We start from the raw sequence: 27,767 nt of genomic DNA on the forward strand, positions 1-27,767 counted from the left end.
GAAAACCCCAAGTGGGGTCATGAAGAGCCAGGCACAGCTTAAACTACTAAATTACAGAAATTTCAAATACCATGGTTTCGTAGTTAGTTAAGTGGGTCAGAGTCAGCATCATGGCGGCATTGGGGAGCTTTCAGATTCTGAAAAGCCTCACCCACAAAGGCCATAGCGTTTGTTGTTAGGAGAATCGGATGAAGTAATCATGTATATAAAGTGCTGCTCTGTCTAAAAGTTGTTAATAGTCTGGGAATTTAAGTGCTATTTCTAACACTTATGGAAAAATATGTTTTCTAAAATGTAGGTGAAAGGGAATTTGTAGACTTGGAGAGACGTGTCTTTTCTTCACTGTTCACAACTCTTGCTTCAGGTTACTGAGAAGATTCCGTAGTCACGAAGGATAACTGCAGGATCTTTGTTGGTTAGATTTGCCCTCCAGGCTGCTCATAGGACCTAGACCTCAGGTCTCGCACACTCCCTTCCAGAGTCACTAAGTCAGAAATGTTTGTTCCTCTTCCTTCGCAGCTAGTCCTATTCAGCCCCTGAGTGGCTATAAATGAATTTAATAAATGTAAGGACCGGTTTTCATTACCTGATTGAGCCTGCTTATACAGATATAAATAAACCATTTGTACTTAGAACACTTCTGATTTGTGGATCGTTCACATATGACTATCAGTTATTGTACGGATATGATGAGAATGTTTTGTTTCTAGGGGAACCTTCCTCCAGGATATAAGATAACTCTGATCGATATAGGACTTGTCATTGAATACCTCATGGGAGGAACCTACAGATGCACTTACACTCGAAAGCGTTTCAGAGTCATATACAACAGCCTTGGTGGGAATAATCGGGTACGTGGATTTTCTTTTAGAAATAGTGAGTGCATAGTATCGTAAACGTAGAAGAAAAACTACGTTAGGCATTGTAAGAAACCCACTGGACTTGTAAAGTAATAGTGTTCAAATCCAGGGCAGCTAAACTGGACTTCAGTTATGTTATCTAATTTATATATATGATTTTAGAGATTTTTTTTCTTTAAATGTAACTATATTAAACATTTATGAAAAATAACAAAACTTTCATTTTTAGCGATCTGGACGAAACACTTCCAGCAGCACTCCTCAGCTGCGAAAAAGTCATGAGTCTTTTGGTAACAGGGAAGACAAAAGGGAAAAAACGCGACACAATCATTTCATCAAGACCGCACAGCCTTACAGACCAAAGGTATTTTTGTCTCAGTAACATCCTCTTTGGACCTGACCCATGTTAATTAAGTATAGTAGAGCTATGTGACATTTTTTAATGTTATAAAATAGTGTTTTGAATTTTCCTTATACACTGAACATCTCTGTTTTCCCATGTAACATTGACATCATAACAAAGTAGGTCTTTTGGTTCTTCATGGAAAAAAATAAATATGCAAAGACAAATGATGTACAGGCTGATACTGTTTGTACGTGTTTTTCAAATGAGTGATAAAGCGTTAAAAGTTGATTTGCAGACAGGTAATAGACATGAACAGAAATATTATAAATTCATAGACACGTTATACAGATGTAAAGAAACCATAGGTATTGTAGTACAGTGAATAGATCTTTGGGGCCTGGAGTCAGGAGATCCTGAGTTCAGATTTGTCCTCAGATACTAGCTTCGTGAGCTGTTGAATCTCTGATTGCTTCAGTTTCTTCAGCTGTACAAGGAGGTTAATAATGGCACTTAGGAATGCTCCCAGGCACACAGTAGTCACTTAATAAGTGTTTGATCTCTTCCTCTTTCCCCCAGTATATTCAGATAGAGCATTGAGAACTTGGTAAGACAAAAATACATTATGGGTGACAATACATATGGATGTGGAAATTCACTTTCATTATTTATTCTCCCCAATATTTGGGTAACCCTTATGTGACCTTATTTCATATTTTAATCAGTAAGTAACGTATAGGCCTTTTCTGATTCTAATACTCCCCAGGGACCGTCTGAATTCTTTGGTTCTGCTTCAGTTTGTTTTACTTGATACTACGTTTTTAAAACGAGTGCTAGTTTACAACTTGGAGTCTTTGTTATGTAGACAGTTTTGTTTAATGATCATTTTTTCATAATATAATTTGGCCTTTTTTATTAAATGGAGTGTTTAAGAATAGGGCTGGTTGATTTTAATAGGATACCTACTTCAAAGAAAAGCCTTGAGCAGCTCTCGTATTCTGTGTTTACAGTTGGCCACACTTAGGCAAAACGATATATCATGATCTGTCATGCTAAATTGCAAACATAAGTGCATTGGGTTTTGTAAAATCTCCATGTAAATCTTGAGGTACGTGTTTTCCCTTTCTGTTTTTCACTTCCCCAAGATTGATAGCTCTGTAGAAGAAGGAAAGAAGAAGAAGACCAAAGATGAAATCGTTGACATTGATGATCCTGAAACCAGGCGGTTTCCGTACCCGCTCAATGAGCTTCTGATCTGGGCCTGCCTCATGAAGAGGCAGGTGATGGCCCTTTTCTTCTGGCAGCACGGCGAAGAGTCCATGGCCAAAGCGCTGGTGGCCTGTAAGATGTACCGTTCCATGGCCTACGAGGCGAAGCAGAGCGACCTGGTCGATGACACCTCAGAAGAGCTGAAGCAGTACTCCAAGTAAATTACACTTTCACCAGATGTATTCATTTATTTGTTTTCAGTTTTCAGCATTCACTTCCATAAGTTTTAAATTTTCTCCCCCTTTCCTCCTCCCCTCCCCAAGACTGCATGCAATCTTATATGAGCTCTACAAATACATTCCCATTAAACATATTTTCACATTAGTCTTGTTGTATAGAAGAATTAGAGCAAGTGGGAGAAACTAGGAGAAAAACAAAACATAACAAAAGAGAAGATCAATAGTCTGTTTCATTCTGCATTCCAACTCCATAGTTCTTTCTCTGGATGTGGGTGGCATTTTGCCTCATGAGTCCTTTGGAACTGTTTTAAGCCCTTGCATTGCTGAGAAGGGCTCAGTTCATCAGAATCAGTCCTCGCACACTGTGGCTGTTACTGTGCATAATCCTTTCTCAACATCAGTTCATAGAAGTCCGCCTGTTCACCATTTCTTACATCACAATAGTATTCCATTACATTTGTATACCACCACTTGTTCAGCCATTCCTCAGTTGATGGGCATCCCCTTGATTTCCAGTTATTGCTATAAATATTTTTGTACATGTAGGTCCTTTTCCTATTTTCATGATCTCTTTGGGATACAGCCCTAGAAGTAATATTGCTGGGTCAAAGGGTATGCACATTTTTGTAGCCCTTTGGGCGTAGTTCCAAATTGGTCTCCAGAGTGGTTGGATCAGCTCACAGCTTATGGAATGTCTTTTTAACCAGAAATAAAAGAACCGAAAGGGCTCATGTAATGCCATCTCCTATTTAATATATAATTTGCTTTTATTTTTATTTTTCTAGTGAAGAAAGGACATCACTTAAAAAATATTTTAAAAAATATTCTTCTTTGGCTAAGCATTCAAAAAGGAGGTTTTTTGTTTAGGTTTATAAATAAAATAAATTTTATTTTAAATGTTAGATGAGTGGGGAGTATGTAAAGGATGTAAGTTTTGCACTTCAATTTACAGCCAAGTTGGTGAAGATAAAACATACGTGTGCGTGTGAAAGCATGTGTAAGTTAACAATTCAAGACAATATGATAGATTTGTTACAAAGTAAGTAGTAAATCATTGCTAAGTAAACCGTATCCACAACAGTTACGCAGTAATAACTACAGAACTTTAAACATAGAAGAAACACGTGAGACTTTGACAGTGAGTGAGGAGGAGGTGATCTGGGATTGTTCAGAGTCTTCAAGGACATGTTTTAATAGGCCCAGAAGGGGGTGCAGTGATCATTCTGCTCACAGAGTACAGAAGCAGGAAGATTTAAGGTATTCCATGTAGAGTTAGCCTATCGTATGTATCATAGCACCACAGAGTCTCAATGCTGAAAGGGACTTGTGAGGTCACCTGGTCCAACTTGTATCTGAATCAGGAAGCCCCTCTAGAACAGCTGTGAGTGAAGGTCATCCAGAATCTACTTTAAGCACTTCTGGTGACAGATATCTCAGTATTTTTGGAGGCAGCTCATTCTGCTTTTTCACAACTTTTAACTGTTGGGAAGTTTTTCCTAAAAGTTCAATAAAAGTCTATCTCTCTATAATATCTGTGCATTTTTTTCAAGTTCTGAATAATTTTTTGGACTTGATCTGATAAATAGTCACTGAAAATTTTAATCTGGAAAGCAAGTACATAGTGGTTTTTATTTTGTATATAGAAAGGAGTGTGGAGAGACCAGATTTGGGGTAACCAATTAAGAAGCTTATATGCTGTTCTGTGTATTAAATTATTAAAAGACTGAAATAGGGTTATAGTCATACTGTGCATGAAAAGAAAGGTGAGAGTTCTGTAAAGGGCTTATAATGGGCACACGTTCTAGAACACGTCCATGTATACTTGTAAAATGATTCTGTGGCCAGTGGAAACCCAGAGTTCTCTTCGACATGATTTAATAAGCATTAAGTAATTTCTTCAGAGGGTTTTTCATTGTTAATAGCAGAATGAATTGTTCTTCTTTGCATTTAGATCCCTGTCAGTTCGTCTGTGTAGGTTTTTGCATCATACCATTCTCACTTTAAGATTCTGCATAGACACCAAACGTTGGTTAGAATTGTCCTGGCTTTTCACCTTTTCCAGAGGCCCACAGATTTGTTTCCCAGGAAGATGAACAAGGAAATCTCAATTTTAGGACTTGTGAAAATTCCCGAAAGGTGTACACTCCACATTTCAATGGAATGGAAACATTTCTTAGTTTTATATTCATTTGAGTAATTCTGACATGTGTTATTCATCAGAAGTAGGAAGCCTGGTGTTAAGACTAGTGGTTGGCATAGCCCTAGGAGATTGATGGTATAGTAGGATAGTATAAAAAATGAAATTCCATGAATGGAAATCAGAAACTCAATCATTTTTATCTACTTTTTTCCTTTCACAGTGATTTTGGTCAGCTGGCAGTCGAGCTTCTAGAACAATCCTTCAGACAAGATGAAACAATGGCCATGAAATTACTCACATATGAATTAAAAAACTGGAGTAATTCAACCTGCCTTAAGTTAGCAGTGTCTTCAAGGCTTCGACCATTTGTTGCTCATACTTGTACACAAATGCTCCTATCTGATATGTGGATGGGAAGGTTGAACATGAGAAAAAATTCATGGTACAAGGTATATTTCATAACACCATATTATCTGATAGATCAAACTAAATAGGATAGCTGTGTTGATTTTTCTAGAAGAAGAGAAGGATCCTGGAAGTACTTAGCCTGCTGTGCCCAGTAATGGCATGTTCCTTTTGTGTTAGCCACTAGAGTCTCAAGTAAATAACAGGACACTTAGGGTGATTGCTGCTTAAGCACCTAGCTGGAAGTAGGACGGAGCACCAAGCTGTGTACTTGACTGCCTCTGGCTGCCCTGGCAGCTGTAAAGACAGAGGGTGTCATGGATCCCTGTGATACTTTTGTGGCCTTTTTCGTGGGTTTTTGCTCTGTTTTGTTGTGGTTATTTTGAAGTCAAGAATTTTGGCTAAATGTTTATATTCTTTCTTGCCTTATAAGGAGGTAGCATCTTAAACTTGTCTTTTGACGCTCTGTGATATTTTTCCCAATAAGGTACAGAGTAAGTAAACAGTCAAATAGCCCTTAATTATAGGCACGTGTAGATAGATCTGTAATGGTTACTAATCAGTTACTAAAATGAGTGATGGAAGGTTAGCAGAGAAAAACCTGCTACATAAAATTTTTTATGCTTTAATTTTGAAATGTTAGATGAAACTTTCTGTAGAAACAAACCTTTATTGTTTACATTTCTTTATAGAAGCACATGCTGAGTAAGCATAAGCCATACTGTGGAGCAGTTAAAAAGAGATTCAGCTTAAAATTAGGAAAAATGGCTCTTAATGGAGATTGTTTTATTGTACCATGAACATTTTGTTGGAATAATATTCCTAAATTTAAAACTCCTTGATTAGGAAATATGTGAATTTAAGCCAAAATATATATCTTTATACAGATTAATATTTGAAGAAATAGTCTAGAAAATAATTGGTCTTTCATTGTGTTTATAATAAGTACAGAAATTTGAGGAGGGGAGGGATAGGAAAAAGCCTGTGGAATTTTATGGTTTGCTCTATAACAGAATTTAACCCCGGCCTCTTTAAGCTTCATGTATAAGTAACAGAAACTAATTTTTCCCCAACTTTTTCTTTTTTCACATTTTACTTAGAAGGGAAAAAAAAGCTGCTACCTAGTAGTAGTCATGGTAGGAGCCCTGACTGGTCATACAAAAACCTTGGCTTAAGTCCCGCCTCTCACACATTGCACTTTTTAAATTATGAGTAAATAACTTAGCCTCTCTGTGCCTCGATTGCTTTCTAAGAATGTGTCCCAGAGCAATTGCCAGACTGCATTAGTAGAGGGAGTTGCTTCACCAGAGTTTCTTACTCCGATGGAATTAGTTTATACAAGGAAAAAGCAAACAAACCTATTAGTATTATATTGTTAAAAGCTATACTGGGTCTTTTACTGGTCTTACTTAAAAGTGACTTTTTTATCAAACAGATTGTAAGTCTTTAAATTTTTCTAGGTGATATTAAGCATCTTAGTCCCACCTGCCATTTTAATGCTGGAATATAAAACCAAGGCAGAAATGTCCCACATCCCACAGTCTCAAGATGCTCATCAAATGACTATGGAAGACAGTGAAAACAACTTCCAGAATATTACAGAAGAAATTCCTTTGGTAAGGAAGCCATACATGAGTAAAAGAAGCAAAATTTTAAGCTTAATATGAATAACTAGCTAATCATTTTTTTTTATTTTAGGAAATTTTCAAAGAAATCAGAGTTTTGGAAAATAATGAAGGAAAGACTGAAATTGACATACAAATAAAACCAAAAAAGCTCCCAATCACTCGGAAATTTTATGCTTTTTATCATGCACCAATTGTGAAATTTTGGTTTAATACAGTGAGTATCTTTGGGGTGTTTTTTGTTTTTGTTCTTAACCCAATATATATGACAATTCTGTCTGTACACATCAGTCTGTTGTAATTACAAAAATGCTTGTATTTGTCCTTGAGAGTATTGGAACTGATGTAATGAGAAGGAATGATTTGTGGAGCAGTGTATGAAGAGGTATTGATATTGCGTAACCCGAATCAGTGTGAAGTACAGCAGTGAAGACGGTGAGATTAACCTTGAAAGCTTTCCTGAAGGTGGTTTTGTTAAAAGCGGTAAGACAGATTAGCAGAGTGGAGGGAATGGCTCATGCGATGGCCTGAAAGTTCAGCTGGCACAATCAGTGATGGCCGTCATGATCAGTAATCCATCAGTAATGATAAGAATAGTAATGGCAGCTGCTACTTTTATAGTCCTTTAAGGCTCACAAAGTGCTTGAGAAATACTATCTCACTTTTATCTTTGTGATAACTGTGCCAGATAGGTCCTATTATTATCCCCATTTTGTGATCAGAAATGAGGCAATTTTCCAGGGTCACACAGAGAGTGTCAGAGGCCACCTTCCTGACTCCAGATCCAGCTCTTTATTTCCTGTGCCACAGCGCCACCTCATAGGAAGTGTAGGACACAGGACACCGTTGATAAAGTTTGCTTTAGTGAGTTCCTCTAAGATTTTCGTTCAGGAAAGTAGCAGGATAAAAATATCAACCAATGTTTACCACCAAAACATCCATTTAAAACTCCATATTATTGAATAAATGTTTTCAGATACTTAACTTTTTAATTGCCTTTTTTTTTTTTAGCTGGCGTACTTAGGGTTCCTGATGCTTTATACATTTGTGGTTCTTGTAGAAATGGAACAGTTACCTTCAGTTCAAGAATGGATTGTTATTGCTTACATTTTCACCTATGCAATTGAAAAAGTTCGTGAGGTATGTTTGGAACACCTGCCTTTCTTGTGAATGACTTGGCCCTTTTACTTATGGCACTTCTAATACAGGTATTGTCATGTTAGCCATATAATTTACTGTTTAGGCACCCACTGTGTAACCAGAAAACATGGCCAGATTATATGACTGAGTAGCTAAGTATGTAATTAAGATTTCTACCAGGTTTGGACGGAGCTGCCACAATTCAGAGAAATTTTTCTACTTCAGAATTATAGGAAGGTTGGATTTGCCAGAACATTCTTTTCATAATATTTTCATAATACTGTGGTATGTTGTTGTATGTTTCTGCCTTGGACTCAGCTTCATGGGGGTTCATTAGTCGAGTGACTTCCTGAAAGTCAGAGATCTTTTCATCCTAAATTCTTGCCTCTCCTTGGTATTAACAGCCAATACCTATTTGCTGCCTAGTAGCTTACTTTTTTTTTTTTTTTGTTATACCTTTAAATTATGTATCAGCCGTCCATGGAAATTAATTTTCAAAGAAATTGGTAAATTTAGAAATATTTTTAATAGTTATGGCAAGATGGTTGAGAAATTGTGAATTTCTCAATTCCTCCACTCCCACTGCCCTCTGTGAATAATACGTGTTAAAAACTCACAAATAACGGACAGCAGCCAGAAAGCCGAAAAAGAGAAATAACTTCTAAGTTGAAAAAAGTAGCAAATGGGGCATGATGAACAAATATTGTGGATTAAAAAATTCCCCCCACTCCCTCCAAAAAAAAAAAAGAATTAGTTACCAGGACAATGTCAAGCTTGACTTCACCGTCTTCCCAAGAAATGAAATTTCTCATATCTAATACTGGTGAGAAGGAAAATGACATTCCATTTTAGAGTCTTTCTGTTTTATGTGTAGCAGTAAAAACACAAGGCAAATTGGTAATAAAAATCAATAAAATGGAGATTCAAAAGTTGAAGGCATTTATTTCTAGTCGTTTCACTTTGTGGTAACAAAGAACTGCAAGGAAAGTGAGCGCTCATTGAACGGCTGATCACGTTGTGATCTGTAAATGTTGTGGACTGTTGTGACACTGTAAGAAACAGGAGATTCAGACGAAGTGATCCAAAGCAAAAATACATGGAACTATTATAATTTACTCATTGGCCAAAATAATGTGAGAAAATACCATTAAAAGACTTCAGAACTCTGAAACCTGTGTCTGATTATGACCTGAGGACTAACGGGAAAACATGGTATTTTGAATAAGATGTTCACTGATGGTACTGGTGTGTTGATTTATTTTGTTAAATTGTTAAAATGGAGAGTTCTGTTCGTCATGACGTGGACATGGCAGGAACTTTTTTTTAAGACAATAAGTATTAATAATTAGCACCTGATCTGTGCCAGTCACTAAGCCCTGAGGACTCCAGACAACACAAAAACAACTGCACCTTCATGTAGATAATGGGCAGACAACTGTTGGTGCATCAAGGGGGGAGGGGCACCTTCTTGTAAAGATAGTAACTGAACTGAGACTTGAAGGAGGCCAGGGAAGCCAAGAGGTAGAGAGGAGGAGGGAGAGAATTCTAGGCGTGGGAGTCAGGAGATTGCATTATGTTGGTCAAAGAACATCAGGGAGGCTGGTACCGTCAGTCATAGAGTCCACATCAGTGAAAATCATCACTAAAACTTTTTTAACTGGTCTTCATCTTACGCCCCCAAAATGCAAAGATAAGTGCGAATAACTATTTTTAAAGGAAAACTACCCCCTCCCCCATTCACAAGACTATATAGGGGTGTACTGTACATAGATAGACAGATTTCACCAGAATTCAGAGAGAAAATCTGATTCAACTCAGCAAGACCCTTGGTTGTCAAATTCCAGAGCTCCGTTGATAAAGACTGTCCTATCACTTACGTAGCAACCCCAACTTGAATTGCACAGATTATTCACTTGACACAAAACATAGAAAGCTATACTGTCAGTCTCAGAAAATAAACAGATTAATAATAACTTTATTAAATAATTTAACAAAAAGTAAAGAAAATCACAAACATTTCCCCAGAATTTTCCATCCAATTAAACTGGCAAATTTGAAGATAAAATTAGAATTGAAAAACTTTAACTTTTAAATCAAACATTTTTACAGTAAAACATTTGCTGAATCCTTTGACATGTAAGGCAAGCTAGGAACAGACTTTCCAGTAATTCCTTGAAAGATTCTTTTCGGAACAGTTGATACATCAATTAAGGCAAATATCAGATAACACCTGCTTCAAAACTCTGAACGTTGCACAGGATTGTCCAAAGAGCAGGGATATGAGAACCTGGAATTCCCTGGAGGAGGAGGGATTGGAGAGACTGATTGGAATAGGGCTCACAAATGGTGGTGGCCTGGTTTTCAGAAAAGGGCAGAGGTATTTGGATGATTCCCCCATCAAATGACAAGTAAGCAAAGGCCTTGAGAGGAGAGAGGAGCAGTGTTAATGCGTAGAATTTTCTGCTTCTGTTCACCTTGCTCAGCTTCGGTTCGCACCAGTCTCACCACATGCTGCTGAAAACGTACCTTTTGTCATCTCTTACATCACAATGGCATTCCGTTGTGTTCACCTTCCATACTCTGTTCAGCCATTCAGTAAATGATGAGCACTCCCAGGTTTCCAGTTCTTGAGCTGAACAAAGACTGCTAAGGATGTTTTTGTGCTTGCGACTTTGGGATATGTCGCTGATTGATTTGGCGACCTTTTGGGCACAGTTTACAACCCGTCGTCATTTGTGTGTCAGTGCCCCCTTCCGACATTTGACGTTTTCCTTTTTTGTCGACCTTGCCAAATGTGATAAACGTGAGGCGGAACCTCAGAGTTGCTGTGATGTGCATTCTTGTCATTATTGGTGATTTGGGGCATCTTTGATATGGTTGTCGATAGCTCCTCACTCTCCTCTGTGGGTAGGACCCCCTGTCGAGATCAGCTGCCAAGTCATACTGGTTCTGCTTTTTTCCTTATCTCACCTCTGAATTGTTCTTTAGACTCGAGTCTTTATCACTTCTCCCATGCTCTGTTACAAGCCTCCTCATTGCTTTTCCTTCTTCCACACAGTTAGCCAAAATATTCCTGAAACAAATCTGAGCGCATCATCCCTCTAGTCAGAACACTAGAGTAGTTTCTTTTGGTCACTAGGATAAAATATAAATTCGTAAGCTTACCATTTTAAAGCCTTTTACAATATGTCTCTCACCTTTCTTTCCAGTTCTAGTTTGTGTTATTTCTATACTAGTGAAACTAGTCTTAGTTTGTAGCAATATTCGCTTCTCATCTCTGTGCGTTTGCACACAAGTGGTTGCAACTTTTAAAATCCGTAGCTTTCTTCAAGGCATAACTTGGGTACTGTCTACATAAAGCATATTCTGATCCCCCCCAATTTTTAGCTCACATTCCTTCTTGAAATTGTTAGCTTGTATTTACTTGTACATGTCTTCCCTTCCCACCCAGTCGTATGTAAACTCTTAGAGAGTTGTGCTGCTGTTGGCTTTTGTCCTCCTATGGTATAGCACAGTGGCTTTCGCTTAATAATATTAATGCATTTTTAGATAATATTTGGATCGGATTATTTTAATAAATGTTGGGCTTTTTAAAGTACTGAGATAATCCTGTAAAGGGGAAAAAAAATCTAATGTTTAACTTGGTTTGTGTTTGGTTTTTTTTAATATAGATTTTTATGTCCGAAGCTGGGAAAATAAGCCAGAAAGTTAAAGTGTGGTTCAGTGACTACTTCAACATCAGTGATTCAATTGCCATTGTGACTTTTTTCATTGGATTTGGACTAAGATTTGGAGCAAAATGGAAATTTGAAAATGAAAAAATATTTGTTGCTGGAAGATTGATTTACTGTCTTAATATTATCTTTTGGTATGTCCGGTTGTTGGATTTTTTAGCTGTAAATCAACAAGCGGGACCTTATGTAATGATGATTGGCAAAATGGTAAGTTTATATCAAGTGAAATGTCGATAATATGCACGTGTGCATAAATGTTTTCTTCCTAAAAATGAAAATGTTTATCTTACTGTCATATCTGCCTTAGGAAGCTAGGTGGCTCAGAGAATTCTGTTTAGCACTAGACCAGGAACATTTATCTCAATTTCAAATCTGGTCTCAGACGTTTACCAGCTGTATGACCCTGGGCAAGTTACTAAACCCTGTTTGCCTCACTTTCTTCATTTATAAAATGAACTGGAAAGGAAATGGCAAACCGTTTGCTCCATTAACTTTGCCAAGACAACCCTAAATGAGGTTATGAAGAGTCAGACGTATCTGAAAAACAACTGAACAATGACATGTCTGCCTTAACCAGATGACAAACCTCAGTGTCGTAATGCTTATTTGATTTGTGTTAAAAATCTATTAGATCATTTTATTAGCACATTGGGAAGACATTTGATGTTATTTCTAATGGTTGGGTTTAGGCTACCTTTGGCCCCCTCCCCTTCCTAGGTTCCTCTCTCTGGCTTTTAAAGCCTTTTACCACCTACCTTCTCCAATCTGCTTTTCCAGCCTTAATATTTTATATATGACTCCCTTTCCCACACTCTATGCAGAAATTGCCGCTGGCTGCCTATTTTTCACACATAATACAGCTCTTGGCCCTGCCTGTTTACAAAACTATCTCCCACCGCTCACATTCATGAAATGTGTCCCGTCCCCTTCTTCCAATCCTCTTTCCTCCAGACCTCTTCTCAGGATGTCTGCACCAAGTCACCTGTTCAGCACTCTAGCTAACAGTGCCCTCCACCCACAAAATCTATCTTGTTTATAGCTTATATAGGAGTATTTGTTTTCACATTTTCTTAACAACAGGATGTGTAAACTCCTTGGTGGCAGGGATTTTTCATTTTTGTACTTCTATCCCCCACTCTTAGCCATGGCACATTTTGTAAATGCTTATTGATTATATGTGTGTGTGTGTGTATATATATTTAGGGTTAGGGTTAAATGTGCTCCGATTTTATTTATATGTGTATAGATATGTATAGATATGTTTTTAAAATTTCAAGTGGTCTGGTGATTTTGGGTCAAATTTAGAAAAAAATTAAATATTAATATTACTATAAACCCACTCTGAGGAAAACAGGGAATTTAATGTATTTGTAATTTGACCTCCTGAATCTTCTTGTGGAATTAAATCAGTTACACAGTATTCAATGTATTGTGCCTTCATTGTATCGTTTATTTTGAATGTTGTCAGGCAAAGAGGAGTATGAAAACATTGCTCTTAAATTTAAAGATATTAACGCTTGCTTAGATAACCTTCACCCCCACCCCCCACCCCCCCCCCCAAAGCGGTACCATAATCTTAAGCAAGCGTCTTACTCTTTGTGACCCTCAGTATCCTTAAGTGAGAAGGTTGGATCAGGCTTCCTTTAGAGGCCTTTTCTGAGGAAACTCTAAATTTATCATCAAGTGATCATACATGTAGAATTCTGTGGTAAAGTGATGTTAGAGGAATTCCCAGGAGATGTCATTGAGGTCTAGACTTCAGTCCAGTCCAACAAGCCTTTCAGTCCTTTTCTTCTGTACGGTAGGTGCTAGAAATCCAAAGACAAAGTAAGAAACAACTTAGCTAGGGAAGTCTTCATCACTCATCGAGCAAATGTTTATTAATCGCGATTTCTCAGGTGAGGAGCTGGGTACAAATAAAGAGACAACATAGAAACAGACCCTCCTTTCAAAGAGCTTGCTCTGTGAAAAGTCTATTCAAAGTAAATGCCTAAGAACCGTCATTTTGGAGGGAGTGCACTAGTGGCTGAGGAGAGAGGGTCTCAGGAAAAGGACTCATTTAAAAGGTGGTGTTTGAACCAAGTTTCAAAGAAAATTAAAGATCCTAGAGGCAGAGATGAGGAAATGAATTCCAGGCACGAAGGGTAACCTGAACAAACACACGGAGATGGGAAATGGACTGTTGTGAGGGAATAATTGGAATGTGATTTGCGTAAAGAAATGGCCAGGACAAGAAGGAAATGAGCAGTGCTTCTTAATCCTAATCCCAGACCTGCCTGAGGACCTTTATTTTTTAATGTTTTTCTGTGTCTTTTATATATACGTAATCTGACATATCGCTCCTCCTAGAGAGTCATGAACTGTAGCAAGGAATTTATAAAAGGATAAATTCCAGTAGAAGCAACCAGCACATCAAAAACATCTGATTTGTAGTATTCCACACCAATAATTCCCAATCTCTGTAAAGAGATGACTCCTCAAAGCTCTCCTTTTGGGAGCTACACTTAGTCATAATTTCTCAGCTTCAGATTCTGTTGTTTTATTGTTCTTTCCGTTTATATTATTTTGTAATTATGTATGTTGTTTTCTTGATTCTTCTTATTTCATTTTGAAGCAGTTCATTTCAGTTTTCCCATGCTTCTCTGTATCCATTTCTACCATTATATCCACATTTCCCCAGTTAATGAACACACATACACCTTCTGATTCTTTGCTACTACAAAAAGGACTGCTATAAATATCTTTGTTATGGAGACTCTTTGTGGTACATGCCTGATAATCACATCTTGGGGTCAGAAAACAGGGACAGGGACACTTTCTTACCATTATCCTGTAGTGATTTCCAGAAGTTTGGAAATAAAGTTCTACCAACAGGACATTCGTGTGCCCATGATGCCACCATACCCCTAACGTTAATTGTTGCCGTCTTTTGCCCATCTTTGCCACGTTTGAAGTGAAATCTTTCAGCACTTGTAGAATCCCTTGTCTAATCTCTTCTGCTGATCTGCTTTCCTATTTTGTAGTAATCACAAATAGTTTTTATGAATACTGTTTTATTGTATAATTGGAAGTGCAGAAATGAGTAATTCCTTCTAGTCCCACTATTTTCTTAGTGTTTCCTTTGGAATCTTAGATCCTTTGTTTGTCTGAATATTATTATTTTCTTTAGCTCTGTGAGGTGTCCCTTTAATAACTGGTTGGAGTAGCACCAAATTTATAAATTGACTTGGTTAATATTGACATCACCCCTGCATGTGGATGACGTGATGGTTTGTTTAGAGAATCCTCAGTAATCTATGAAGAAACAATAGAGATTATGACATAAATAGAATAGGATATAATGAATCCGCAAAATCATCAGTATTTCTATGTAGCCATTACAAGAGGGAAGGAATAATATAGGATAGAAAATCCTATCAAAAGTGACTCCAAATTGCATAAACTATCTGGGAGTTAATCATCAGCAAAACCATAACAAGTAGACAAAAGTTAGAAAACATTCCTTAAAGAAAAAAGCAAGTAATTGGAGTGATAATTCAGTGGTTGTGGCTACGCCATGCCGACGATAAAAATAACATTGCCTGAAGTCATTTCTATAAAGCTATGCTATGCCTTTGAAGGTTGGGAAAGATGGAGGGAAGCATACGTATCCAAGCTAGAACTGAGAACAGCTCGTTTAGGGCACAGTGGGAAGACAGGCTGTAAAATAAGAAGTCACATTAGAGAAGTAGGTTGAGACCAGATTCTTGAAAATCAGATGTGGGGAGAGAGGGAGGGAATAAGCATTTACGTAGCACCTACTGTGTACTAGGTACTGGGCTAAGCACTTCACATGTATTATCTCATTTTATTCTCCCAACGCGGCAAGGTACGCGCTGTAATTGTCTCCATTTTATAGTAGAGAAAACTGAGACCAGCAGGTTAAGTGACTTGCCCGGTGTCGCACAGCTGGCAGATGTGTGCGGCCACATTGGAACTCAGGTTTTCCTGATTCCAGGCCCAGCCTTGTGTCCACTGTGTCATCTCGTTGCCTCTGTGGTAAGAAACCAGGGAATTGTGAGGACTTAGTACCAACTACTATGAAAGTTACATCTGCTCTTCTTTTGAAATAACATTTTCAGTTAGGAGCTGCTTAGTGCAACTGGTCCTTATGTGTGAATATAATTTGGCAAATGCTAACTAGGCCAGAATCTTGTCACCTCCCCTCCTTTTTTTGATCATTCAATCTGTATTCTCAAAAATATTTTATAGGGACACAGTTAACATCTTTTCTTATTAACATATTTACCTAACACTTTACTGTTTTCAGTATTAATTAGCAGACAGGTTAAGTTTTGTTTTAGAAATCATGGTCAATGTAGTGCATCACTAAATTTGGAATTTTACAGGACCTAAATATTTTTAAAATTTATTGATATATCTTGATTTGGCAAAGTGATGCAACAGACACTTTATAATAAACATTGAAAATTGACTTTCTTTTTTCACTCTAGTGTAGGAGACGTACCTGTAAATGATTGTTGTTGAACAAGAAACTAATTAGTATACTAGAATCCATCAACAAACATCGATTGGTTAAATATCTCCTGTGTCCATCAGAGCGCTACGTACTGCTGATACATAAAAATAAAATAGCCTGTTACCCAAAGGAGCATATACTGTATTCTATGATGGGAGGCAGCATATAAACTTAGAATTTATATAGCAAATAAATACAATGTAATTCTGGAAAGAGGCACTAGCTGTTTAGAGAGTTTGCTGAAAGGCCTCTTATATTTGATGAGTTCTCAAGGAAACAAGGGATTCTTAGAGGCAATAGGGAAGAAGAAGGGAATTTCAGGCAGAAGTAACAGACTGTACAAAAGCACAGAGCCAGGACAGGGAATGCTGTTTGTAAGGAACAGTGAGAAGGCCCGAGTTTTATAATAAAATCAACCCCAAAAGTAAAGACTTTCTCAAGGCCAGGAACATATCACGTCCTTTATGTTCTCAGCACCGTGCGTTTCCTCCCTGCCCTACCCCCACCTGGTACATAGAATTATGCCTTTTAACATTTTGGGTGCTTTCGTATTGATTTAGTTTAGCTCTTTATTTTGTCCTACCTTCTAAATTTCTCTTTCTTCAAGCCAGAGATGCCATCGTCCTTGTTCTAGTGAAGGTTGTGTAGTTCTGTCAGATAACGTTGAGAAAGTAGACTTAGCCCACTCCTGTTCTGCTTCTTTTTTTGATGTCAGTGCAAACAGTCTCCAAAGTGGAAAGGAAACTGAAGCCTCGCGTATGTGAGGAAAGGTGGTAAGAGAGAACCTACATAATTTAAGTGAATTCATCTTTCAAGGCTCACACAGTTGTGACCGTTTGGAAGTTGCCATCTGTAGTCTGAGAACTTGTGGAGAATGAGCCAGGTGCCGGAGCTTGGCGGGCAGTGCCCTGTTTTTCAAAAGGGAAAGGAAGTTGTATTTTAACATTTTTTTATTGATATCATTTATTTTTCATCACCTTTATTTGCTGTCATTCCTGTTCCACCCAAGAGCTACCCCTTATAACAAAGGATGGAAAAGAAAGGGAAAAAAGCAGTTCAGCAAACCTAACCAACACACGGGTCAAGTGTATATTTTGTTCCCACTTCTGCTGATCTCCTCTTCAAGGACAAGTACACTTAAAGTGGATTCAGCTTCAGTTTTATTGTTGTCTTTTCTGTCTACTTTGCTGTTACCATTGTCTATATTCTGGTTTTTGTTCTTTGCTTTTTATCAGTTGTAAATCTTCCCATGCCTCCCTGTACTCTTCATACGCAATATTTCAGCAATATTTTATTACATTTATTAACAACAATAAAAAAGGATTAGTAGAATTGACTAGATGGTGATGGATCAGAAATGCTTGAACTCAATAACCTAACTTTTGATAATACCTAAACTTTGGGGACGTAAAGGTTTATACCATTATAATTTGTCGTATGCCACAATATACTCATATGAATTCTTGACCTGAGTATTTAAAGATTACACCCTAAAAATGAGAAGAAAATCAGAAAATAAAATCAAAGTCTTTTTCATAATTATATATGATAGTAGATAAGGTAGGGATAATCACAAAACATAAAACAGCTAATTTTCATTACATTGTATTGAAAAGATTTTGTGCTAGTAAAAATAGTACAACCAAAATAAGAAAAGTAATTAGAGAAAAAACATATCCCAGATAAAGATTTATATATACAAGGTAATAAATGTACGTTAAACTGGAAGCCATATGCCATTAGATAAGTGGTCAAAGAAGATGGAGAATACTCAAAAGATTTACAGACCATTGACAACCATATCAGAGATTGATCATCGCTAGTAATAATAGAAATTCAAATCAAAACAATTGAAGCTTCACTTCACATGCAGCAAATTGTCAGTAACAACCAAAGATAGGAATAGTTGACATTGAAGGGGTTGTAAGAAGGCCATCACAATAATGTGCCATTTGTATTGAGCTTTGACCTGATTCAGTCATTCAGATTACCCTAAGACAGTGAATAAAACTTCCATACCCGTTGTGTTCTTTCATTAAGAAGCACATTAGTATATTTGAGAAGGTCCAAAATGGGGCAGAGAGGAGCTTGACACCACTTATACGAGACTGGGGCCATTTCAGTTGGAAAAGAGAAAGCTTGAAGAAGGTATCAATGCATAAGAACTCTTTACTCCCAGTATTTGAGGACTTATGTGAAAAGAAGCTTGGGTTTATTTTGTTTGGCCCTAGATGGCTAAACTGGTGAATGAGAATCACAGGGAAATGGATTTCTACGTAACATAAACAAGAACGTTAGAATGAGTGCTGACCAAAAGTGGGATGAAGGGTTTTGATTTACCATGACTTGTTCTGTGATATTTTTTCTGATAAACAATAACCATATAATTTACGTTTTTTTGTAAATGTAATTTATCATATTACTCCACTAATCAAACGCCTTTGGTAGCTCACCATCACTTAAGAAAAACATTAAAATTCTGCCCTCACCTACTTCATTATTTTCCACTACCATTCTCTAGAAGCTCCATCCTTCAGCCCTCCAGAAATCCTTCTCTTCTTTACTCTCATCATCTGAAAGCTACCCTTTCTTCTGTTTGCCTTTCTCTGATCATATTGATCTCTTGGGAATTCCTTTAGTATTTATTGATCATACATATTTGCCATTTCCCCATTGTAACTTAATTTTGTTAATTATCTCTATATGTAATTCTAACTAAAGGATAAGCCATAGGTAAAGAAAAGCTTCTTGAAATCTTTTTTTTTAAATTTTAGTTGGGAAACGTAGAGACTTCAAGGTCAATGTAACTTTTCTGTTTGGGAGTACTGGCTTAAATACATGCCTTTTTTCAAAAACATTATCAATTTGATCATCTTGATGGATTGCAGTTTATATTCCCTTTGGCCACAGAGTATGGTCTTGTTGAATGATATTAGAGGAAAAAAGAAAGTAAGAAATCTCCTTAACACTGAATTTTTTTGGTGAAAATAATTGGTTGTTTTCAATTTCTCATTTATTTTTACTGTTACCATTTTTTAAACAGGTGGCCAACATGTTTTACATCGTTGTAATTATGGCACTTGTGCTGCTCAGTTTTGGTGTTCCCAGACAGGCAATACTTTATCCTCATGAACCACCATCTTGGAGGCTTGCTAAAGATGTTGTTTTTAATCCATACTGGATGATTTTTGGTGAAGTTTATGCATATGAAATCGATGGTAAGATTTTGTTTTAAAATGCATTTGTGTGCTATCTAATATTAAAATATGACTTTTTTCATGGGTCCAAGGGGTATTTTTGTAAAATCATATTTGCCTAGAGATTAGAATTCTGGCAACTTCAGCCCCATGGCTTTGAACCAAGAAATAAATTTAGATGACCCAACATAGCACAGAACCATAATACTATGGATCTACGTACTTTATATGTAGGAGAGGACTTGAGTCCCTTATTCACAACCTCTTTAACTATCTGACATGCCGTTCTAACATATTAGGCATCAGGTCTTCACCTACACTGGAAAAAAACAAAAAAGGGGAATGAGAGACTGATGGAAACATATTGATAATGGCAGCTAACATTATAACAAAAAAGAAACTAAAAAGTTACTATAATAATATTTCTGAGTCATCAAGAAATGTAAAATTTTAGGTATCTCATAGAATTTTTTTTGAAAAACATTCCCTAGCAAAATGTTTAACCTTTTAAAAGTTCTGGCACTTAAAGAAGAGTTAGTTTTGGTCTTTTCAAAGCTTGTGTTCCATTGGCATTAGACTTCAAAAAGCCAGAGTCACTACTATGCCACAGTGCAACATCAGATTATATCTGGTATGAGTGTTCCTTTACTATGGTATTAATGTCTCTAATTTTTAATAAGCTGAAATAAAATCCCAGAATCATTTTTTTCTCAACATAGTCAAATCCAATTTGTGATTCCTTTCTTGGTGTCTTTTTCTACATGTGTACTCTTTAGAGAAAAGTGACTCAAGAGAATGTTGAGCTAATTTTATTCATGTGCAGTTTGTCTGCCTTAGCTTTGTGCCTCCTAGCTTACCTCAGTGTATTAAGTTGAAACTACTTTCTCAGTGGCCTCGCCACGCTCTTGGTTTACACGACCCTTACTCATTTTTCATTTTTCACTCTCTTCCAGTGTGTGACAGCTATAAAGATGTATGTATATATATGTATATATATTTGCATGTCTCCCCTGTTAAGATCATCGAGGCCAGGGACTGTTTTTAGCCTTTTTTTGTAACCCTAGTGCACAGCACCTGCCATGCTTAATAAATGTTGATTGATTAAAGGGACAGAATGGGATAGAGGAGATTATATTTTTATTAAACCTCTAAGATTGTTCATTTCAGTCACTCATTAAATATTAAGGATTAATTTCTAGTTACTCACGTCTCTCCCATTTTATGTAGGGGATTTTGGATTTTTCCTTATAGCCTCTTTAGGAGGAATTGGAACTGTCTTCTCCTGGGTCTGTGTTCACTGATGTTATGGGATGTTATGGACACCGAAGAACCAAAACCAATGGGTGCTATGCATTTGCTTACTTTTCCTGTCTTTTCCTCCCATGAAATGCCAAATCTCTGCCAGGAGGTCTCTTGTATAGTTTCTCACAGACTCCCTCTGGACAACTTTGTCAAGGTCCCATGGTTTTAACAGTCTATCCAAATGACTCCTTTCTTACATAACTTTAGTCCCTTCCCTAGACTTCAGTCCCTCATCTCCAGTTACCTCCTAGACATTACGAACCAGGTATCTCAGCGACATCTCAGATTGAACATGTCTACAGCTGAATTCAGTCTGTCTCCCAGACTCCCTATTCTTCCAGACATCTGTATTTCTGTCAAAGGCACCGCCATTCTCTCAGTCTCCAAGGTTTGAAACCCTGGCATCATCCTGGATTCCTCACTCTCCCTCATTCCACCTGTGCAAGCAGTTGCCACATCTTACTTTTTCTTCCTCCACCATAAATTTTGCTTCCAACATTTTCCCCCATATAGCTACCACCTGAGTTCAGACCCTTATCATCTCTCACCTAGACTTTGGCATCAGTCTCCCTGTCTCGAGCCTGTCACCACTTTACTCTGTCCTAAACACTGTAGCCAAACCAATTTTCCTTAAGTGCATATCTTACCATGTCACCACCTACTTCCTGTTGCATTTATGACCAAGTAGAAACTCCTCGGTCTCCTCAGTTTAGCTTTTTTAAGTCCATCACAACTTGGCCCTGTTTTTCCAGTTTCCCCATTCTGTATTCCAGCCAAACTGGTTTTCTCCTTGTTCCTTATACATAATACTGTATTTCCCATCTCCTTGCCTTTGCACCCCATACCTGGAATATACACCCTCTTTACCTTTGCCTCATAGATTCCTCTTTTTCCCTTAGGACATAGTTCATGCACTGTCTTCTGAATGAAACCTTTCCTGATCTCCCAAAATGTTGGTGCCTTCCCTCCAAATTACCCTGTATGTAACTACTTTGTGTATATTTGTGCTTGTTCACTCTGTATTTATGTTGTCTCTATGCCATGTCTGCCCCCGTCAAAATGTAAGCAAGTAACGTTTCATTCTTTGTGTTTGTATCTTCAGTGTCTTTCGTGGTCCCTAGCTCAGTGCACTTGATAAGCGTTTGTTGATTGATTGATTCACAGGATTTAGCCTGTATTCTGGGAGAATAGGACCAGGATATGCTGTCCATCAGGGAGATTATAGACAGTAGATTCACGTCCTCATTCATGCATATGTACACAAACATGCCCTTCCTCTCTGCCCCTGCCCCTCGTCCATATATGGTATAGAAAGTCTTTGGGGAAGAACACTGAGTTGCAAGCTCATCCCTTCCTTTAGACTGCTATGCTAATCTAGAAGATAGCGAGCTTTATGAAAAATAGCTCCAAATCTTTGCAAGCTGCTAAATGTTACATACGTGTAAGAAAAGCCTTTGTTTCCTCCACAGTGTGTGCAAATAATACAGAAGGAAATGTGAAAAGTCTCTGTGGACCTGGAACATGGTTGACCCCATTTCTTCAAGCAGTCTACCTCTTTGTACAGTACATAATTATGGTTAATCTTCTTATTGCATTTTTCAAGTAAGTACCTTATTTTAAAGTGACTAATTAGATAGGTATTTTTCTTATTTAAATCAAACACATAACTTGTGCAGTGGATATGGAATTCTTCAGTAGGCTTAAGTTCAAACAGTATATTTAGTAACTCTTTCCAAGCTCTTTAAAATGTCAGTAACCTCACCATTTCTAAACTACCCTTTAAATTGATCATTCCCACTTGTTCCTATAAATAAATTAATCTTAATTTTTTTTCAACTTGGTTTTATTTCCAAGAGATGGGAGGATCCCTCAGTTAATTAGAAAAGGGAACATAAGTATTAAGCAGTTCAAGGGCCTCAAAAGTAACAAGATTTGAAGTCGTTGGAGGGAGATTGGGAGGATTAACGAAGAAGGGTACACTAGAACAGTGTTTACTGAGAGCCTGGGCTGTGCTTGCTGCCACAGATACAGTGATAAAAGTGAAAGAATTCCAGCTATCAGGGACTTTGCTTGCATTCTTCTGGGGATTGGGAGTAGAAATACAATATATGTACAGAGATAAATGCGAAGTAATTTTTACGTGTGGAAGCTTCCACAACTGGGAAACTTGGTGGGGGGCATAAGAGGTAACTCTGAAAAGGCCTTTCATGAGAGGGGGTGCTTGAGCATAGCCTGGAACAGAGACGCTCTTCCAAGAGGAAGAACGTGACAAAGAAGAGGAAGGGACAGCTTTTTCAAAGGCCTGGAATCAGAAGATGGAATGGATGCTCTCTGTTCAGAAGCAACAAGTGGTTAGTGTGTCTGCACCTCGAGCGCTGGGCAGGGATTGTATTTCATCATCAGGGCAATAGAAGCTGCTTAAGCAGAGGATTATTGGGATAGTTGTGTGTGTGTGTGTGTGTACTGAAGATGGAGAGAGACTGGGAGAATATCAAGAACCCATTTCTTGTTCTGGCTGTTACTAACTCACTTTGGAAGCATGTACATAGAATTTTATCTCACTCTCAGAACCTTAGTTTCATCAGTAGAATTAGATTAATTGTAGCATCCCTTCTATTCTAATGTTGTGATTCTGTTCGTAATAGTAAATAGAATTATTAGATTTTTAATGTAAATTTACGTACTCATACTAAAAGATTGACTCCATGTTTGTAGGTCTTTTTGGTCACTTACAAAACTTTATTTCCTATAATTTTTATGACCACATTTCTGTCTTTCTCTTATCATATTTTGGTACTTTGCTTTTAGTCATGTCTGACTCTTCATGACCCCGTTTGGGGTTTTCTTGGCAAAGATACTGGAATGGTTTGCCATTTCCTTCTCCAGCTCATTTTGCAGATGAGGAAACTGAAGCAAACAAGGTTAAGTGACCTGCCCAGGGTCACACAGCTAGTAAGTGTCTGAGGCCAGATTTGAACTCAGGAAAATGAGTTTCCTGACTCCAGGCCCAGCATAGTGGATACTGTGCCCCCTAGCTGCCCCACAATGCCAATATTTTGGAAACCGGTAGTGGAGAGTAGACAAATCTTGATCCATAAAGATGAATATTGGACGGATTTTTTATATAAATAAACAGTCTTCTATGGATGATACTTGGGAAGAAAGGAAAGGATAACTTTTCACATGCATCATTGAAAGTAGAAACTTAGTATTGTTTTTATACTCTACAACTTTCAGATTCTTTTCCCTTGTAGTCTCTGAACTGGAATAGATAGCCTCTAAGGACCTTTTCAGCTTAGACTCTAACTTCCATAGCTACTGTCAAATCAACTGTTCAGTCCAACTATCTTATTAAATAACCATTTCTTATAAGAGATGGTCTTTGGGATACAGAGGGAAAAAAAATATCAAATTCCCACTGTCAGAAAGTTTAGGTTCTAAGCATTTCAAACTGCCTTTCTTTCCTATTTCTGGCTGTCCATTAATCTTTATTTTAACCCATTTTAAGAGTTTCTTCCTGTTGTTTTTCAGAATTTTCACATAAAAGAAAATGATAGGTTCTGTTGTGGGCCAAGAGTTGCCCCATAATGTGTTTTACCTTGAGTTATTCAACTTCCTAGGATCAACTCTTGCTGTACTTACCCTGTCTCCTTCATCCATCAATGAGTTAGGCTAGCTGGTTCTAGCTTCACACAGAGAGAATTCCCTTGGGAAAGCACTACATGAACTTCTCTGTGGTAGACTAAGTTGGGTTTTGCAATTTTCTAGCATCGGAGGGTTGATCATAGATTGGAACTCAAAGGGAATTTAGAGGTCATCTGATTTAGTAGATGGTGAAATGGAAGCCTGCAGAAGCTAAGTGACTTGCCCAAGATGAAATAAGTAGTGAGTAACAGAAGAGGAATTTAAACCTGGATCTCAGTGGATTACACCACCTGCAGTTACCATCACGACCAGTTGGCGGCAGTAGATCTGGACTAGAAATGCTAAGACTTGAATTTTCTTACTGACCTATTACATAAACTTGTCGTTTGACCACTAGTGATTGGTTAGAAGTTTAAGATGTCAAACCCAGCAAAACAATAATAATTTATTACTTCTGTTTATCCTTTTAGCCCCAAATCTAAATACTGGCCAAATGTTTTTTGGTTCCTTTATGTTTGCTAAAAGCCCTTTATTGTTACGTTTACATAGATCATTAATTCAAAACCATAAATGTCATTATAGATGCATTCTATTAATTTCCTGATCATGGATTAATACTAATTTTTCTGTCTTCATGCCCATTGGCAGCTGTAATATATTTCTGTGCTGCATCATGGTTCAAATAATAGTAATAATAGCTATTTAATGTTTGTAAAATGTCTTACAAATATGTCATTTTATCCTCATAACAACCCTGAGAGGTAAGTAGTATTATTATCCCCATTTTAGAGATGGGGAAATTGAAGCAGGCAGCGACTAAGTGACTTGCCCAGTGTCACGCAACTAGTCATGATCTGAGGCAGAATTTGAATTCATGTCTTCTCTCTCCAGGTCCAGTTCTCTATCTACTGTGCCACCTAGCTGCCTTTCTTAAACTTCAGGGGCAGATGGTAAGCTCCTTTAGATTAGGAGCCTTTCTTTTGAATTTATATATAAGGCCTGTCATGGTGCCTTATACAGATGGCTCTTTAATAAATCTTTTAATTATTCTGAAGGAAAAGAACTGCTAAATTTTAAGATAAATGAGGACTCAACTCTTAAGTTACTAATATCTCTGTAAAAATGCAAATGAGAATTTTTTAACACCAAGTAAGTTGTAAATTGCATCATTTGTTAGTATGTGTATCTATTAGCAGTACTTTCTTTTTTATTTGTGACCTTAGCTTAGGGCTCTAAGGTAATAGAACTTTTCTTAATTAGTATTTACATTTTTTCAAAGAATGTGGTCAACTAAAGTTTGGTTTTTTCTTTTGTGTCCCATAGCAATGTATATTTTCAAGTAAAAGCAATTTCAAACACTGTCTGGAAGTACCAGCGTTATCATTTCATTATGGCTTATCATGAAAAGCCAGTTCTGCCTCCACCGCTTATCGTCCTCAGCCATGTGGCTTCCATGTGTTGTTGTATATGTAAAAGAAGAAAAAAGGACAAAAGTTCAAATGGACCAAGTAAGAAAGATTTTTTTGAAGCAAAAGCTTTTCATTTCACAATTTATTAAATAATATTACAGCTTAAAAATTTTGTGGTGATTTTTTTTCACATTTGTAACAGTGGATATAATTTGTTAAATTAACTTTGTTGGATTATTGGCCTAAGTAAACATGTCGCATAAGAAATATAAATAGTACTGAATAAACTTTGTATTGCTGTAGTTGTTGGATATTTTTATCCTACTGTTTGTATGACATTAACACAATCAGTGCTTTTGCTGCTACCAGATCTTTTGAAAATGCTTTCATCATGTCCCATTTTTCTCAAGAACTTGCAGTATCCCTCTTTTGCAACAACCACATCAAATTGTGCCACTCTGCTTCACTTTCAAAATATTCCATAATGTCCCATCTTGCCTTTCTAATTTTATTTCCTACCATTCTTAAATTCTCCATCTTTATCAGGCCAGACTCAACATTTTCCTCTGTCCATTGTTCCCGTTGTCCATTGAGGTCGAATTCAAGGCCAAGTCTACCTGACTTTAGGCCCCCAATACTTTAGCTACTTGGCCATACTGCCTTCTTAAACTTTCAGTAAATTCTTGTTGATCATTTGGCCCCAAAAGCAAGTGGTTTAGGTAAGGAGAAAGAGTTATAATGAAATAGTCCACAATGGCTCAAAATATGGGGAATATCAGTCGGTGTTTTTGGTGTAGTGTGTTAGTATATGATTGGTATTAGTTTCCAACGCATTCTTTTCCTTAAACAAAGGAGTCAAGAATCTGCGTATCAAAGTTTTAGCCAAAACCAAACTAAAGACAGTGTTGTCTTTCACACAATGTTAAAATGAGATAACTTAGAGAGAACATCTGGTCCAACAGATTAAAGAGATAAAAGGACTACTGTCTTCTGGTGCCCCACAGAGCAGAGTGCTAAGGACCCCTGTCACATATATTAATGGTTGTATCACTTCTCTCACTTGAATACCTTAGATGCACAGGTGAGACTACTCTCAGAGCAAGAGTCATGCCCCTACCCTTCTTCGTGCAGTTCAGCTGCTTTGCTCCCCATTGTAATTCTGAACTATACAGTATGCTAAGGCTCCCACTTTATTGGGATCTTAATTGTTTTGCTTGGTTTTAGTTTTATTTACTCCAGAGTAAGGCTTTAGCAATAGTTAGCCAAATGTCTTCAGGGGCAAAATGTAAGGCTTTGTGTTGCAGAATATAAATGGGGCATTTAAAGTAGAGCTGGGCAAGTCTAGCTTAAAAACATATAAAGTATTTTTATAGTGAAACCCAAAATATATATATAAATATGCAAATGTATCAAATACATAATTATATTTATAAAATATACTGCCAAGTTTTGTCTTTCATGTATATCGAAGATGAAATTAGCTTAAATTATGAGAATTTAGGCTGTACTAGATCTCATCTCACATCCATGTCGTCTAATAGCATTCTAAAGTAGCCTAGGAAAGAATGAATTTTTGAACCGTTGTCTTAATGGATTGATGGATAGTCTTCTATTCTTAACTAGTCAACCACTTGTTTGTTTGATCGTTACCTGCAGGCATATTTGATAACTTTTCTCTTATTCTTTGTTTTGCTATTTTTTTAGAACTTTTCTTAACAGAAGAAGATCAAAAGAAACTTCATGATTTTGAAGAACAATGTGTCGAGATGTATTTTAATGAGAAGGATGACAAATTCCATTCTGGAAGCGAAGAGAGAATTCGTGTCACTTTTGAAAGGTTAAGAGACTTACATTAAATGAGTTGTTTTTAAAATCCTGCTTGTTTGATGTAACACATTTCTGTATATGGTGGAAACATGCTTCTTTACATCCTATATTTTTGTTAAGTACTATGGTTGATGGCGTTGTGGCACAGTGAATAAAGAGACTACTTTGGAGTC

At 37.2% G+C, this 27,767-nt stretch overlaps 1 protein-coding gene across 1 annotated transcript in view; it reads left to right on the plus strand.

Annotated features, from left to right (window-relative positions):
• The window catches only part of TRPM7 (transient receptor potential cation channel subfamily M member 7), a 139,304-nt gene that overhangs the window by 85,996 nt on the left and 25,541 nt on the right, over positions 1-27,767 (plus strand). Inside the window, exons 14-25 of the mRNA XM_072624262.1 lie at positions 711-851; positions 1,090-1,224; positions 2,349-2,629; positions 5,012-5,240; positions 6,657-6,812; positions 6,895-7,038; positions 7,833-7,961; positions 11,633-11,902; positions 19,258-19,432; positions 22,183-22,315; positions 25,682-25,866; positions 27,472-27,604. Of these exons, the coding sequence (XP_072480363.1) occupies positions 711-851; positions 1,090-1,224; positions 2,349-2,629; positions 5,012-5,240; positions 6,657-6,812; positions 6,895-7,038; positions 7,833-7,961; positions 11,633-11,902; positions 19,258-19,432; positions 22,183-22,315; positions 25,682-25,866; positions 27,472-27,604 (2,111 nt within the window). The remainder of the gene's footprint in view (positions 1-710; positions 852-1,089; positions 1,225-2,348; positions 2,630-5,011; positions 5,241-6,656; positions 6,813-6,894; positions 7,039-7,832; positions 7,962-11,632; positions 11,903-19,257; positions 19,433-22,182; positions 22,316-25,681; positions 25,867-27,471; positions 27,605-27,767) is intronic.

This window comes from Notamacropus eugenii, chromosome 7 (assembly GCF_028372415.1).
Source record: "Notamacropus eugenii isolate mMacEug1 chromosome 7, mMacEug1.pri_v2, whole genome shotgun sequence".
Lineage (NCBI taxonomy): Eukaryota > Metazoa > Chordata > Mammalia > Diprotodontia > Macropodidae > Notamacropus > Notamacropus eugenii.